This window comes from Caenorhabditis elegans, chromosome II (genome assembly GCF_000002985.6).
Source record: "Caenorhabditis elegans chromosome II".
NCBI lineage: Eukaryota > Metazoa > Nematoda > Chromadorea > Rhabditida > Rhabditidae > Caenorhabditis > Caenorhabditis elegans.
In genome coordinates this window covers 10,975,231-10,988,707 of record NC_003280.10, presented here as the reverse complement: position 1 = coordinate 10,988,707, position 13,477 = coordinate 10,975,231, and the positions used below count along the sequence as shown (strand labels likewise).

The following is a 13,477-nucleotide window of genomic DNA, read 5'->3' as shown; positions in this document are numbered from 1 at the left end:
TTTAAAGGGATATCGCGCAGTTTCTAGTGGAGCTGGAAAGTTCTTTATTTTGTAATGCCATTGTGCTATGAAATTACCGAAATTGAGTTTAATTTTGCAAAACTGCCCAAATATTTTTTAAAAATATATTTTCGGACAAATTCCTAATTTTGCAACGACACCTTCCAGAATTTGGCAAAAAATGGTTTTGCATTTTTTGTTTGAATTTTGACATTTCAAACACACCTGCAAGCTGCAAAATTAAACTCATTTTATAAATATTTTCATTATTTTTAAATATTTTCAATGTTTCAATATACAGTTGCAGACGTTTTTGCTCACAAAATCCAAATTATTGTAACACAATTTTTTGACTAAATATCATAATTTAAGAAATTGGATTTTTAAAAGTAATTTTGAGAATCGCAGCGGGTCCGAAGCCTGCTTGGAGAAACCTGCTCTTTTTTGGTCGATTTCCAAAGTTATGATATGAAAAAACTGAGTAATGACCGCTTTTTGACTGCTAATGTTTTTAAATATTTAAAAATTGTTTGGATATGCTCAAATGATAAATCTGGATACAAAGGCTATCTAATTTATTTAGGAAAAATAGGCCGTTTACTTCAAAAATCGGTGATTCAACCGAATGTTCTCCACCCAAGAAAAGTTGCGAAAATTCGCCATTTCGTCACAACACAACACTTTGAAATTGAGCAAAACACTTGTGATGGCGTCGCGGTGCGAAATGAATGTAACCTAATATTCGAGGGACCCGCAAATACGGCGCTCACTTGTCTTGAAGACGTAAGAGAGAAGACAACCCAAACGTTCGAATGTCATAGCTATATGGGTGATGTTGGGAAAATTATTATTATAAATGTAATAATATAACATATCCATCCAGAATAAGAAGGGTCAACGAGAAACGGTCTCGAGTGGAAAAAAGACATGTGTTGTGGTATACGGTTTGGAGTGGTTTTCGAGCACTTTCGTATGGTGCATGTCTTATATCGGGAGCTGTGTATGCAAATGAGCACAACCCGAGCAAGTGTCCATCTTGTATGAATCAAACTCTAAAATATGATGAAATGTGCGCGATTCAAAAGGGCACGCTAATCCACTGGGGGATCGGAAAGTAAGATAAGCGATCGAATTATAATAGAATTCGAGTGAGTCGGAACAGCTTGCAACACTAACGAGGAGACAAACATCTTCAGATTTTTCCATTTAGTACATCCCGACCGAATTTTCAAACCTGCGGGTACCAGAAGCTTCGGATGATTTGTCCAACTGCGAACTAATTCCAAATGATAGAAAGTTGTTAATGCATTACAAAGTAGTCCACGTAGGAAGGTTATGCAATTTAGTTAATTTTATATTATGCAATATTTTTTCACGTTCTATAAATCAAGAATACAGAAAGGAAAGAACGGAAAATCTATCAAAAACTGAACATTTAATAGTAAGTCTACATTTTGTTTGGGCTGATAAAGGCCTACCCGCAGGAGATTTTTTTACTTTTGTTTATTACTTTGAGAAAATTACATAATTGCAACTGAAAAGCCCAGTATTGCAATTTTAATAAGCAGGTTATTGCGATTTTGGAAAGAAAATTACGTTGAAAAATTCTTAAATAACCAGATTCTAAAACATATTAACGAATGAATAAGGAACATCTTTCTCTAGAGCCAGTGAGATCTAAATAGTAATCCAACAGAAAAAGGCACCGAGAGCCTTGAGAGAATGGATGGATCAGTGAGAAAACAGGACCATCTGTCATGAAGCGTGTGAATAGATTATGCACCGAAAATGAATCATTTTCATGAGGAAGAGATGTATTATAAAATGTATGAAGAAGAGAAATGAGGCGATAATTGTGGTGTTATGTACATATATTCTGATGCTGTTGCCTGCTGCATCACCATCATGCGGAATACTTTGTCAAATTCCGCCATCAGATTCGATGTGACAATCGACACCCACGGGGGCCGTGCGCGTAACCAGGTTACCGCACACCTGTCCGCAGCCTCCCTTTTGTGACTTCTTCCGTCTCAGAAGTGGAGATGTATCCGGGGGCGACAAACAGCTGGGAGCCAGGGCTCCAGAAGATTGATGGGCGGTGTGTCTATTGGGCACAGAAAGGACAGACGGGCACACAAAGTGCACTAGAATTGATGAGCTGCAGGCGGAACGAGTCATCTCATAATATTTGAATAATATTAATAAGCACTGCTCTTTTGGAAAAGACATGGTCGTGCAAAAAGCTGCTCCTCAAACTTTAAAACACGCTTTCGAAATCCAAGGGGCTCACTGAACAGAGACTTGTGGCACATTGCGATTTTGAGCCATTTTTTGAGCAGCTTTTCATCACTTTTAATCAAAAGTAAAATCATCTTCAAAAACTATCAATATTTCTCTATGTTTCTATATAAATTTCAATTAAGAAACAACTTTGACAAAATGATGAGAAACAGGCCACTGCCACCGACTAGTGAGCACAAAACGCATTAAGTAGACGAACTCAGTTTTATTTTATTTATTTCGTAATGGTTTTTTTGTTTTGTTTTGTTTTCCCCCTCTCCCCTCCCTTCAAACCCTTTTTATCTTGTTACAGATCTTTTTACTCACCCGGAGCAGTTGATTCTTCTTCGGAGCCCCCTGAAAAATTAACGAAATTTAAATATTTACTAACCATCCTCAAGAGTTTTCACAACACGAATCGAGCTTTCCGGGCCGTATCCATCCATTGTCGACGCTGCGACAGTAATCTCGTAGGATGAGTACGGTAGAAGATCGGATAGAACATAAGAGGTCGCATCACTAGGCACCACAACAGACATTCGATCAAGAAATGAAGAGGAATCGTCCATATCCTCGTCGTACTCAACCGATTCCAAATTTGCAGTTTTAGAGTCCTCGAGACGAAAGTAGTTAATCCGATAAGCCGTCAAGACGCCGTTCAACTTTTTCTGTTCGGGACCCTTCCATCGGATTTCCACACTTTTCGAGGACGTTGCCGCCGCAGACACAATTGTTGGAGAGGATAGAGGTACTGAAATACACGGGACGACTATTCACAAAACCTAAGGGGGACGAAAAAATGACAATATTGAGAAATTGGAAGATGCTAGTCTAATCTTCCAATTCATGCCAGTATATCAATTTATACTTACTCGATGCAATCGTTTTGGAAATCATTGGTTCAGTGAACTCTCCCTGTCCTCTATCCGAGTAAGCAGCAACTCTGAAAAATTCAGAAACTCATAATTTTTTTCTAATTCTCCAAGCATGATGTCAATTAAGCGCACCTAAAGTAATAATACTTATCCGGATGCAATCCAGTCACCACATGCTTTTCATGAGGAGATGTCAATGTCAGCTCCTTTTCTCCATCCGAAGTGTTATATCGGACAGTGTATCCAACAACTGGAGACGAGTAAAGAGGTTTGTCCCATGTCAATTGCATTCGCCTCGAGTCGAGCGCTTTAACCGTCAACATTGGAGGTTGGCCAGGGACTGCAGGAAAATATCAGGGTTAATCGGAAGATGTGCTACAAAAACTTACTTCCTTGACGGGTTGCTACCGTAACCAATGTGGATAATGGGGAATCGCCTTCAGAGTTTTGAGCAATCACTCGTACGAAATATCTTGAATCAGGTTCGAGGCCATTGATGGTGGTCATGAATTCGTCTGATTTCGCGTCGTGCTGGAAATTTTCAGATAACAGTTTAACTATTCTAGACTATCTTGCAGTGCAATGCATGTGAAGCCGACTCCACGGTTTCCGGAGGTCAAATTTACCCAGAGAAGCTCCTCACCGTTTGATCTACAGGAGTCGCGGCAAATTTTTATTAGGAAATGCGGCAATTTCAAATTATCAAACGGGATACTTCTTCTTCAAAGAGATTGCAATTCAAATTTTTTGGAATCACGAAACCCCTTTAAAAATTTCAAAAAAAGCTCACTTGTTTCCATTCTCGAATCGGAGTTGTAACCAGATCATTTGTGTAATACACTTTATATCCTGTTATGAGCCCGTTTGGTTGCTCACATGGACCCCATTTCACCAGAATCGAATCGCGATTCAGACTTCTGGCTTGTGGACTGACGGGAGCTGTTGCTGGTTTACTTGGTTTTGTTTGGGCCTCAACTGGTAATGACTCTAAACCAACGCCAACTGGACCGGCACTTCGAACTGTGAATTCGTATGTCTAAATTTTGCATTTTAATATTTATCTTTAAAAAATATAAATGACACCTGAAACGCAACAAGACCGTCTATAACCAGGCTATTCTCTAGTGTCTCCATGGTTTTACCACGCGATGATCTACCTTCGGAATATCTGAAAATCAATAATTTCACTTTTTTAAATAGCATGATAAGCCTAATTATGTAAAAATTCACTGCAAAGCAAGCAAAAATTCATTCAAAAAATTAATTTTACGAACTGTACCTTTCACTGTCACTTTCATCTTCAGCTCTACTATCCTTCGCAAACAATGCAGCATCATCTTTGTTTTCAGATCTAAACAGAAAATTTTCAAACCATGCAAATTCAAATTCACAGCAAAAACCACACAAAAAATTATGAAAAAAAAAACTCACTTGAGCCTATAATTAACCACGTATTTATTGATAGCTTCATTGTATTTCGGTGGCTTCCAGGTAATCACTACAGATTCAGAAGTTACTGATGAGACAACAATGTTGACTGGTGGCGGAGGAAGTTCTGAAAATTGAAGTGTTAACGTTATGGTCTAATAAATTTTTAAAACATCTAGAGCTCCCCTACCTTTAGCTATGACTGTCGTTGTTGCCTCAATGTTTCCGAGAGCACTGACAGCAACACAGGTGAAGTTTTCAGTCGATTCCACGTGTGTCAGTGTGAGCACATTTTTGCCAATTGGAGCAGTAGAAGGATCGTCAAGTACCACTGAAAATTTGTGATTAGAAAATTTGGAGGAAGGCATACGCCTACGTGCCTAGGTGCAGATAAGGACGATAAAACTCGCCTTGAAGGCAACCTAGGCCTACTGTTCGGTAACGTTTGGGTCGGTTGCAATCTAAAATTTTAATAATTCAACAATTCGGAAACAGCAGAAAATTCTCGAATTATTGAAAAATAAAAATTTCAACCCCATTTAATTTTTCATAAATCTATTTTTAGCACAAAAATCTCCTACAATTGAAAATACTTTCATTATCATTTTCGAAAGCACTTTTTTTAAAATCAAACGTTTTTGAGCTTAATAATTCAGAATAGGAAATTCCTGGAAAGATTTTTGTGGCACTACAATCTATTAAAATACAAAATTAAAAACTCACTCAAATCGGTCTTTTTCCAGAAGACACGTGGCATTGGATAACCCACGGCAACGCATGTCAAGTTGATATTCCCGCCGACGCCAACAACATATTGACGTTCCAATTTGTAAGAGAAGTAGGGAGGAACTCGGCGAACTGAAACAATTAGCATTTTGAAAATATCAGCCAGATATAAAATAAAAACCTTTATCCGTAACCAAACCCGTCTGAACTGTGCTCGTTTCTTTGGTGTCTAGATTTTTGAAGAGATACAGTGGAAGAGTGTTGTCAAGGAATGCGATGGAACACCCGACCACCGTCAACAAATATATTAGGATTGAGGAAGATTGCATTCCCAGTTATATGATTCCACTAGTTATTTCATTTTTTTTTCTAAAATAGTTTTGGTTTGAATTGGTCAAATTAATTAGTTGAGAGAAAAAGTAAAATTTTTAAATTAAAAGTGAACGAGGATACGAGGAGGTCAATAACAATCGAACGACTGCAAATGCAAATCGCAAAGCTATAGAAAATGAAGTAAATATTAGAAATTCTAATTTATAGATAGTGAGCCTAAACAGGGCAAACAAAATGCCCTAAATAGAACATGAAAATTCTGGAAAGCCAAATTTAGTGACAAGCTTCGAGTGTAAGGATACACTTGAGAAAATAAAGAGGAATTAGTAGGACGTAGTCGGAAGAATTAGTAACCGAACACCCGCCTTCCTGCACAAAAGTGTTGTAGTTGGGGGAAAAATGGAGAAGCTGTGCTTTTTTGTTTGGAAAAAAATGTACAAGGTGTCAACTTGAAATGTGTGAAATTGCATGACAACCTGATGTATGAACCAAAATCTTATACTTTTGGAAAACCAAAAATTTCAGATGTTTGCCGAAGCTTGACAAGAAATTGCCAAACTTTGGCAGAAAGTTGCCAATATGCGACAGAAAATTGAAAAAAAATTATTTGAAAGAAAGTGGCTTTCAAATGCAGAGGGTGAAATTCTAAAAAAGCCAAAAGAAGAACATTGTCTCAAAAAAAAAAAGACAAACGTTTGTCATATAACATATAACAAAAAAGTAAGAAAAGGAAAAAAAAAGATAGATATTCTCCCCTTGATGACACTGACTAATGGTCCGCAATTAATGATAAAATGTCAGAGAGTGTCCACCTAGGCACCCCCAATTTTTCTCAATCAAATCCCCCCTCTCTCAGTTTTTCTCGTGATCCTTAGAGCACGCCTGTTCTCCACAGGAAGCATCCGGCAAATGTTTCCAAACTATGCCTTCGGTCTCTCCACTTGACGTGATATTTTAGCCACTGCACTAATTTGTAATTGAGATGAGTGTGAACGGACTGGAAAGTGGGACGGAGAGAGGAGATGGAGATGGTCCTCCAAAAAATGAGGTAAGTTGGAAGGTTGAGTATGCATGGGTGAGCACGTTCATTAGAAAGATGGGAATCTAGTGATATGATATTGCAATGTGGTAAAAGATTATAAGAATAATTGGAAAAAGTAACAGTTTGAAATAATTCAAAGAAATGTATTTTCAAAAGATCTAGAGAATTAAAGCAAATCATAGATAAATTGGTAATTGATTTTCACTTTCAATTTGGAAAGTTTCAAATTTATGCCAATTTAAATTTGGCAAGTTTCCAAAAGGGTTTAACATGTTTTGCTACTGAACAAACTACAGTAACCTGAGCATTATAAATGGTATACTTGCCAGCTGCAAAATTTTCCAAAAGTCAGCTAAAAAGTAATTTTTATTTCAGCTCGCTATGTTTAAATTGAAATTGTCTACCAAATATTTCTGAATTAACCCAAAAAAAAAGTTTGCAGTTCTCTAAAAATGTATAGATTCTGTTTTTTTTTTAATTTTCAAGTATTACAAGTTTCTTGCTTTAAAAAAGTAACACAAAAGTAGTCGGCAGGATAACCCAGAGATGAGCACAAAGTAGAGCGGCATCTTGCTCCAAAATTTCTCCGAATACTGCTTGAGAATTCGTCTCGTTTTTTCCCTATGCGCTCCATTTCAAATTAATTATTCGCCGTGCCGACCCACTTCATTGTCTTCCATCATGTCTCAAAAAAGTTTTGAGAAAGAGAGAGAGTGAAAGGGCACCAACACATATGACAGATAAATCATAGCAAACCTTCTGCAACAGAAAAAATGTGGAAAAATTGGAGGAAATGAGGGACAGGGAGGAGGATCAATCATAGATGACAAAGTGAGGCGTAATAGTAGTAGTAGGAGTTCTGAAGCTATTGAGCAAGAAGAATATGCTCTAATTTTTGTGGGATTTTGAATAGAAAAATAACAGAGAGAGTAACAAAAATATAAAAATAAATTTAAGATTTATGCCATCACTCTAGACGAACGTATGTTCTGGAACTAAATATATTTTATTCTTAAAATGATAGTTCTAATACAAATATAACAAAAAAAATTCCAAAAAATTGGCTTCAAACTCGCTCGCCCACCTCTCGCCCGGAAAACGCCCCGGAAAAAGTGTGCACATCGTGAAAAAATTCATTAAAAATTTTTTTAAAAACTTATAAAATATTTAAGACATACAAATGCCGGGGCTATCAAAATACCAAAAAACACGGTTTTTTCTATTAGTCGTGCACCATAACTGTTCTCTTTTAACAGCCTATCTTGATTGTTTCTTGCTTTATAAAAAACTGTTGAACTATGAAAGTATAGAAAAATATTTGACAGTTATTTTTATAGTTGAAAATATTTTAATAAAATTAAAGTGAACCTAGATATACGCTGTCAAAGTTGAGCTAATAGTGAGGGATTCAAGACAACCACGAAATATTTTGGAAACATTGCTAAATTCAAAATATTGATTTCTAACTTCAGAAATTCAAAAAATTCTAAAAATCCCAGAAGTTCAATAACACCCTCTGCATCTTGTTTTGCTCTCATCTCCTAGTAGAAATAAAAACTCAAATTTGTGCGATTGGAGCACCAGATAATTGGGTTCATGCTCATGGTTTATGGAGCGAAGAGTAAAACCAAAACTAGTGGTGGTTTTCAAATGAAAAACACTTATCGAAATTTGGAATCTTGACAAGAAAAGAAGAGAACTGGAAAAGTACTTATGTTCAAGAGTCAAGAAATGTGTGTACGTGTGTGTGTATGGCTTCTTCTTCTTCATGTTGGTTTTGTTGTGTAACACATACAAACTTCTTGGTGTTTATCATCATCACTGTTATGAGATCTTACTGACACATCGTGTCACGTGACGGGATGAGACAAGTTTTTAAAATTTTTTTAAAATAAACTCTTGAAATATTGGGAACCAAACTTGTTGGTTTAGAAATAAACAAAATAAATAATTTTCTTTCTCAACAGCCAACGTTGTTTACAACCAAAAACGCTTATTGCTGTATACACATATGGGAATCTCAAACAAGCTCGTAAAAATTAAATTGATATTTTTGACTGGGTGGGCAGGAAAATATCACTAAATTTTCAGCATTAGAGTAAAGCAAATGGGTTTTGTCGTTCCCGGGATGATATATGTACTTAAATACTGGAAGAAACGGGAACTAGTCGGCTTTGAAGTGAGGAATAATGATAGTTTACAGATAAAAAAAATTCTTCCCTATTTACACAGTTTAATACAAGAATGGTTTATACAAGAAATGGGAAATCTAAATTTTTGTTTTATAGTTCAAATTTCTAAAATTAACTTGAAAATAATACCAAAACGTTCTATAGGCCCACATCAATCCTGGTAGTAACATACTTTATCACAACATCAACAGTAAACTAAATGACCCGAGAACACTAAATGATGTCTCAAGACCCCATTGAAAGTAATGGGAGACAACACATTCGTCTAATCAACACTAGTCGGAAGGACAAGGATAAAGGTAGTTCAACTTGTTGATTTACGGGTACCTCCTCCCCCAGAATGAAAAGAACAGATGTCACCGGAAACAGGCTGGAAAATGAATGAGTAATGGGAATGAAGAAGAAGCGTGTGTTGTTGAAAATGAAAATGAACCACCAAACTGTCATAAACACTAAATTGTCTGCGTCTCCTCATCGTGATATACACTATGTATTTCCATTAACTTATGCAAACATTTCGCGCACTTTTAATTTAATTGTTGTTGTGAAAAGATGGAGAAGCGTCGAGATTTACAACAGTTTACTGATTAGGAGAAGCAAGAGGAAATCTACCGGAAATTAGGTGGTTTGGGAAGATTTTTAATTTAATATAGTACAATTAAGGGATTATATTATTTATGCAACAAAAAGGGATATATACAGTTTAATAGTTTTTTCAATAAGGTTGTTCCATAAAATTAATCTAGAAATCTCTGTTCTGAAAATTTGGTTACTGTACCTCATTACTACAGGCTCCAAAAAATAAAAATTAATTTTTGAAAAGTCTTTAACAAATTGAAAATTTTTAAAGTAATTTTAAAATCGATTCAAAATGTTTTTACTGTCGGCTATAAGTTCAGGCATAGTTTTGTGACCTTTGAGAAAATTGGGGTATTTTTTCAAAACTTTAACACTTGATTTTTTTATTTCGGAGATTTTAGAACTTAAAAAATGGATGAAGGAAAAATGGACAATAATATTAACTTGCAACTTTTAACTTTCAGAAGTGTAAGGCTGTCAGAGGAATTATGGTAAATTCTGGAGAACATTTTGAAAATTTCTCATCTCACGAACAATCTAGATGTGAGCCATAGAAATCTAGAAATGATAGAGAAAGTCCAAGTAATGATAATGATCAAAAGACAAGACATCTCTCAACACAAAAGACGACAACACCGGGGAAGAAGAATCATCGAAATTTGTGGCCGGGTGTCATAAAAATGAGAAATTGCTGGTCATCGGGTGTCGTCGTATGCCTGCACACATAAAGCACACATGTCGGGAAGGCGCCTAGATGACGACCGACATCTTCCAGATGACCTCCAATTACTAGTGATGGCTCACAGTTTGAGCACAGAAAGATGGAAGCTAAATGCTCGATAGATATCCGGATGGCGGTTTTTGGACGATTTTATTGACATTTGGAATTTATTTTATGATTGCCAGATCTAGAGAGGAGCTTGGAGGGTAAAAAACTATGAAGAGATTTTTTTATTTAAAGGTGTAGCAATCTGTCAAAGAAAAATTTCAACGCAAAATTTTCCAAAATTTACACTTTTGTTTTGAAAGGTTGGCACTTTTCCAAAATTTTGACTAAAAATGCTTAGAAGCTCAAACTATTTCAGAGTGTTGGCAGTGTTGTAGACTCAAACAAAAGTGTTTCAAAATGTATAGAATAATTTTTCGAATTTAAAAATTTGGTTGAAATGGCTGGAATTTGAAATTTTAGAGCTGTATCTTACAAAAAAAAGTCTCTGGAACTTTAAAAATTTAACTCGATTTGAAAATCTACCTCACTATGTATTATTGAGTCAGAAAACGGTTATATTTCCAAAAATAGATCAGAAGCAATGTTTTAGAAAAAATCACCTATTCTAAAGCTCAAAGCTTTAAAAAAATAAGGTCATGCTGAAACAAAAGCATTCCGCTCAAATGAGCACCACCGATATAAATGCTCATCAGGGAAAAATAGAAACTATGAAAAGTTATATTAAAAATACTTCAACTAGCAGGCCTAAAATCTAGAATAAAATTCGCTCACCGAATCAAACATAAATCAGTGAATCACACCTATTCTCATCAATTTCTCTCTGTTTCGCCCTTCCCACTCTATGTCATAAAAATGAAAATCACGAAGAGAACAAGTGACCGAATAAAAGTGACCAAGAGGCGCAGATATCAAGCCACATGCTCAAACAAATGCAAATGTGATCGCAACAAGAAGAGGAGGAGGAATGGACAACCTATTTTAATGCAAATTTGAACAGTTTTTGGCTGGGGCGCCTATTTTAAATTTAGTTAGGATGAGTTGACCCCTCTCGAAGTGCGAAATTTCAATGAATAACTGAACAAGTTAGGCATTCCAGTTTTTCAACAATTGAATTTGGATCATTATGTATTTCTAAAACAACTTAAACTTTTAAAATGCATTAACTGAAAAAATTTTGATTGTGTGTGAGCATATATTTTCAGACATTTTTTGGCACCGTAATTTCTGGTTTAAAATTATATAAAAAATTTTTAAAACATCCCTCCCTCAAAAAATCCCCATCCCAAACTAACCTTTAACATAAAGATTTGCGGCTTTCGAGTGAGCAACTCCTAATGTATTCCTTGCAATGCATTCGTATTTTCCCTGATCTTCTTCTCGAGCATGCTGAATCATCAGGGCTCCAGGGTTTCCGATTGTACTTACAGAGTATCTACCATCTGCACGAATGTCTAGCGGGATCAGGTCACGGAGCCAAAGGACTTTTGCTCGAGGATCTCCTCGGACCTGAAAGAATTTTTTTGAATTTGATTTTGGAATCGTTAACATTTTTAAAGTTTTTTAAAAAAATATTTTTTTATTTGTTTTTTTTAATTTGAAAACAGCCGACATAGTTTTTAGTATTTGGTTTCAGGTATATAGGGTAATTCCAGATGTGCTATGATATTTTGGTGTTGGTAACTTTTGGTATTTGTGCTATTTTTGCTATTTTAATCCCATTTTAACTCCATATTGAATTGTTCTTCTTTCAATTGTTAATTTCTTCAAGTTCATTTTTATTTCCGAAATATCATATTTTTAAAAGTTTTTAGCATTATTATTTGTTGATAAAATTTTAAAATCTTTTCATAATACATACAACGAATTTCCCATCTTAAACGCAACTATTTTAAAATTTCAAAAAACTTACCCGACAAGAGACATAAGCAGTTTTCCCCTGTTCGACCGACTTCAATGATGGATGAAGTTCAATTTGAGGGAACCCAATCGGAACTTTGTCTCGTGGGACAACGGTTAGTGATGCTTCTGCGACAACTGGATTGGCAACTCCATTATCAGCCGAGCAGGACACAACAGTCGCATTGTCATCCAGAGAGACACGTTCGAAACGGAGAGTCGATAAGCCGGTGGCCAAGGATTTTATTGATATTCTGGAAAATTTGTAACAGTTATATATTTCAATGAAGCCTTAATACCGATTATGATCTGTTATGGATTTTCCATTGACTCTCCAAATCACACTAGGCAACGGATTTCCATCTGCTCGACAGAAAAATGAGATTTTCGATTCATCGACGACGGTTGATGAGTCTGGACGGACGACTAGTCGGGCGGGGTCTGAAGATTATAAAAATAGAAACTGTAAATATAGTTCACTTGAATTCTTGCCAACAATACAACTTAGAATTGAATCCTCCGCATAAAACTGCGCTTAAATTTGAAACTGAGCTGGAATCTTAGGGAGTATTACAGCTTTATCCGGGCCTATGTGGTTGCAAAAAAAATGAATCTGAATTATTTTCCTGATTTTTTCCTGATTTTACAAGTGTCTAGGGGTAGTAAAGCTTTTTGAAACATTTTTTTAATAAAAAATGTTTTCCAATTTTTTTCTGAAAAAAAATTCCAAAGGTTTTTCTGTTTTCTCGAAAAACCATTATTTTTCAACCAAACCTGCACTATAACTTACACGCAAGAGCTTGAATATAACTCTGATAAGCTTCAGCATAAAGCTGATTATTTGTAAACTCTTCCTTCCGAACCAACGGAATTCCCCCGTCCTGCACATCCTGATTATCAGGTGGCTCTTCATCATTCCACCCGAAATCCTCATCCTCTTCCCCCAACTTACCGTCCTCTTTTGCCGCGACCAGTACGGTACTTAGCATTAGAAACAGAAGCAGCGACGAGCCTTTTCGGCGTGCCACATTTCGTAAGTGACGCGCTATCCGATTCATACTGTTGTTCTTGTTTCTGAATTGGATCATGATGTTTTTCTGATTAGAGAGATACACCCATTTTTGTTGGAAAATTTTTTAAAGTTTTTTCTTGAATTAAATTAATTTTATTTAATTTTTAATTTTTATTCGCGCTGCTTTCTGATCACAGAAGACTTTGTTGGGTATGAGGATTTAGAGGTGAGGATCTGAAATTTTAAATGAAAATTGTTAAGGGAACAGAAAGAAAAGAGCAGAAGTGACATCAACTACATAATCAAAGTTCAGGAAGCACAAGAGCATGAAACAAAAAGATATGAAAGGCCGATTAAAAAGCCACCACAAAAATTTTCCAAGCG

The 13,477-nt window shown here is 35.9% G+C and overlaps 1 protein-coding gene and 5 non-coding genes across 15 annotated transcripts in view; 5 read left to right on the top strand and 1 right to left on the bottom strand.

Moving 5' to 3' along the window:
* ptp-3 overlaps positions 1 to 13,169 on the bottom strand; it is a gene marked incomplete at both ends in the record, with an annotated part of 36,709 nt that extends 23,540 nt beyond the window's left edge. Inside the window, 14 exons of one of the 10 annotated variants that reach the window (NM_001377858.3) lie at positions 2,608 to 2,637; positions 3,153 to 3,223; positions 3,288 to 3,495; positions 3,545 to 3,686; positions 3,946 to 4,191; positions 4,239 to 4,323; positions 4,435 to 4,506; positions 4,587 to 4,710; positions 4,774 to 4,914; positions 5,307 to 5,441; positions 11,478 to 11,691; positions 12,095 to 12,335; positions 12,381 to 12,522; positions 13,034 to 13,169. In NM_001377858.3, coding sequence (NP_001364824.1) covers positions 2,608 to 2,637; positions 3,153 to 3,223; positions 3,288 to 3,495; positions 3,545 to 3,686; positions 3,946 to 4,191; positions 4,239 to 4,323; positions 4,435 to 4,506; positions 4,587 to 4,710; positions 4,774 to 4,914; positions 5,307 to 5,441; positions 11,478 to 11,691; positions 12,095 to 12,335; positions 12,381 to 12,522; positions 13,034 to 13,169 — 1,987 coding nt within the window. Of the gene's footprint in view, positions 1 to 2,607; positions 2,638 to 2,671; positions 3,032 to 3,152; positions 3,224 to 3,287; positions 3,496 to 3,544; positions 3,687 to 3,945; positions 4,192 to 4,238; positions 4,324 to 4,434; positions 4,507 to 4,586; positions 4,711 to 4,773; positions 4,915 to 5,306; positions 5,442 to 5,490; positions 5,679 to 11,477; positions 11,692 to 12,094; positions 12,336 to 12,380; positions 12,523 to 12,871 lie in introns of those variants that run through there. The other 9 variants (NM_001276741.3, NM_001276742.3, NM_001026771.3 and 6 more) reach the window with 9 other exon arrangements.
* C09D8.13 lies at positions 646 to 787 on the top strand. Its single transcript, NR_051640.1, has one exon. It is a non-coding gene; the product is annotated as an Unclassified non-coding RNA C09D8.13 (non-coding RNA).
* C09D8.5 lies at positions 1,727 to 1,875 on the top strand. Its single transcript, NR_051639.1, has one exon. It is a non-coding gene; the product is annotated as an Unclassified non-coding RNA C09D8.5 (non-coding RNA).
* C09D8.3 lies at positions 1,943 to 2,145 on the top strand. The gene has a single exon (NR_051638.1). It is a non-coding gene; the product is annotated as an Unclassified non-coding RNA C09D8.3 (non-coding RNA).
* On the top strand, positions 10,042 to 10,250 carry C09D8.2. The gene has a single exon (NR_051637.1). It is a non-coding gene; the product is annotated as an Unclassified non-coding RNA C09D8.2 (non-coding RNA).
* Positions 11,181 to 11,330, top strand: C09D8.10. The gene has a single exon (NR_051636.1). It is a non-coding gene; the product is annotated as an Unclassified non-coding RNA C09D8.10 (non-coding RNA).
* Positions 13,170 to 13,477: the final 308 nt, after the last annotated feature.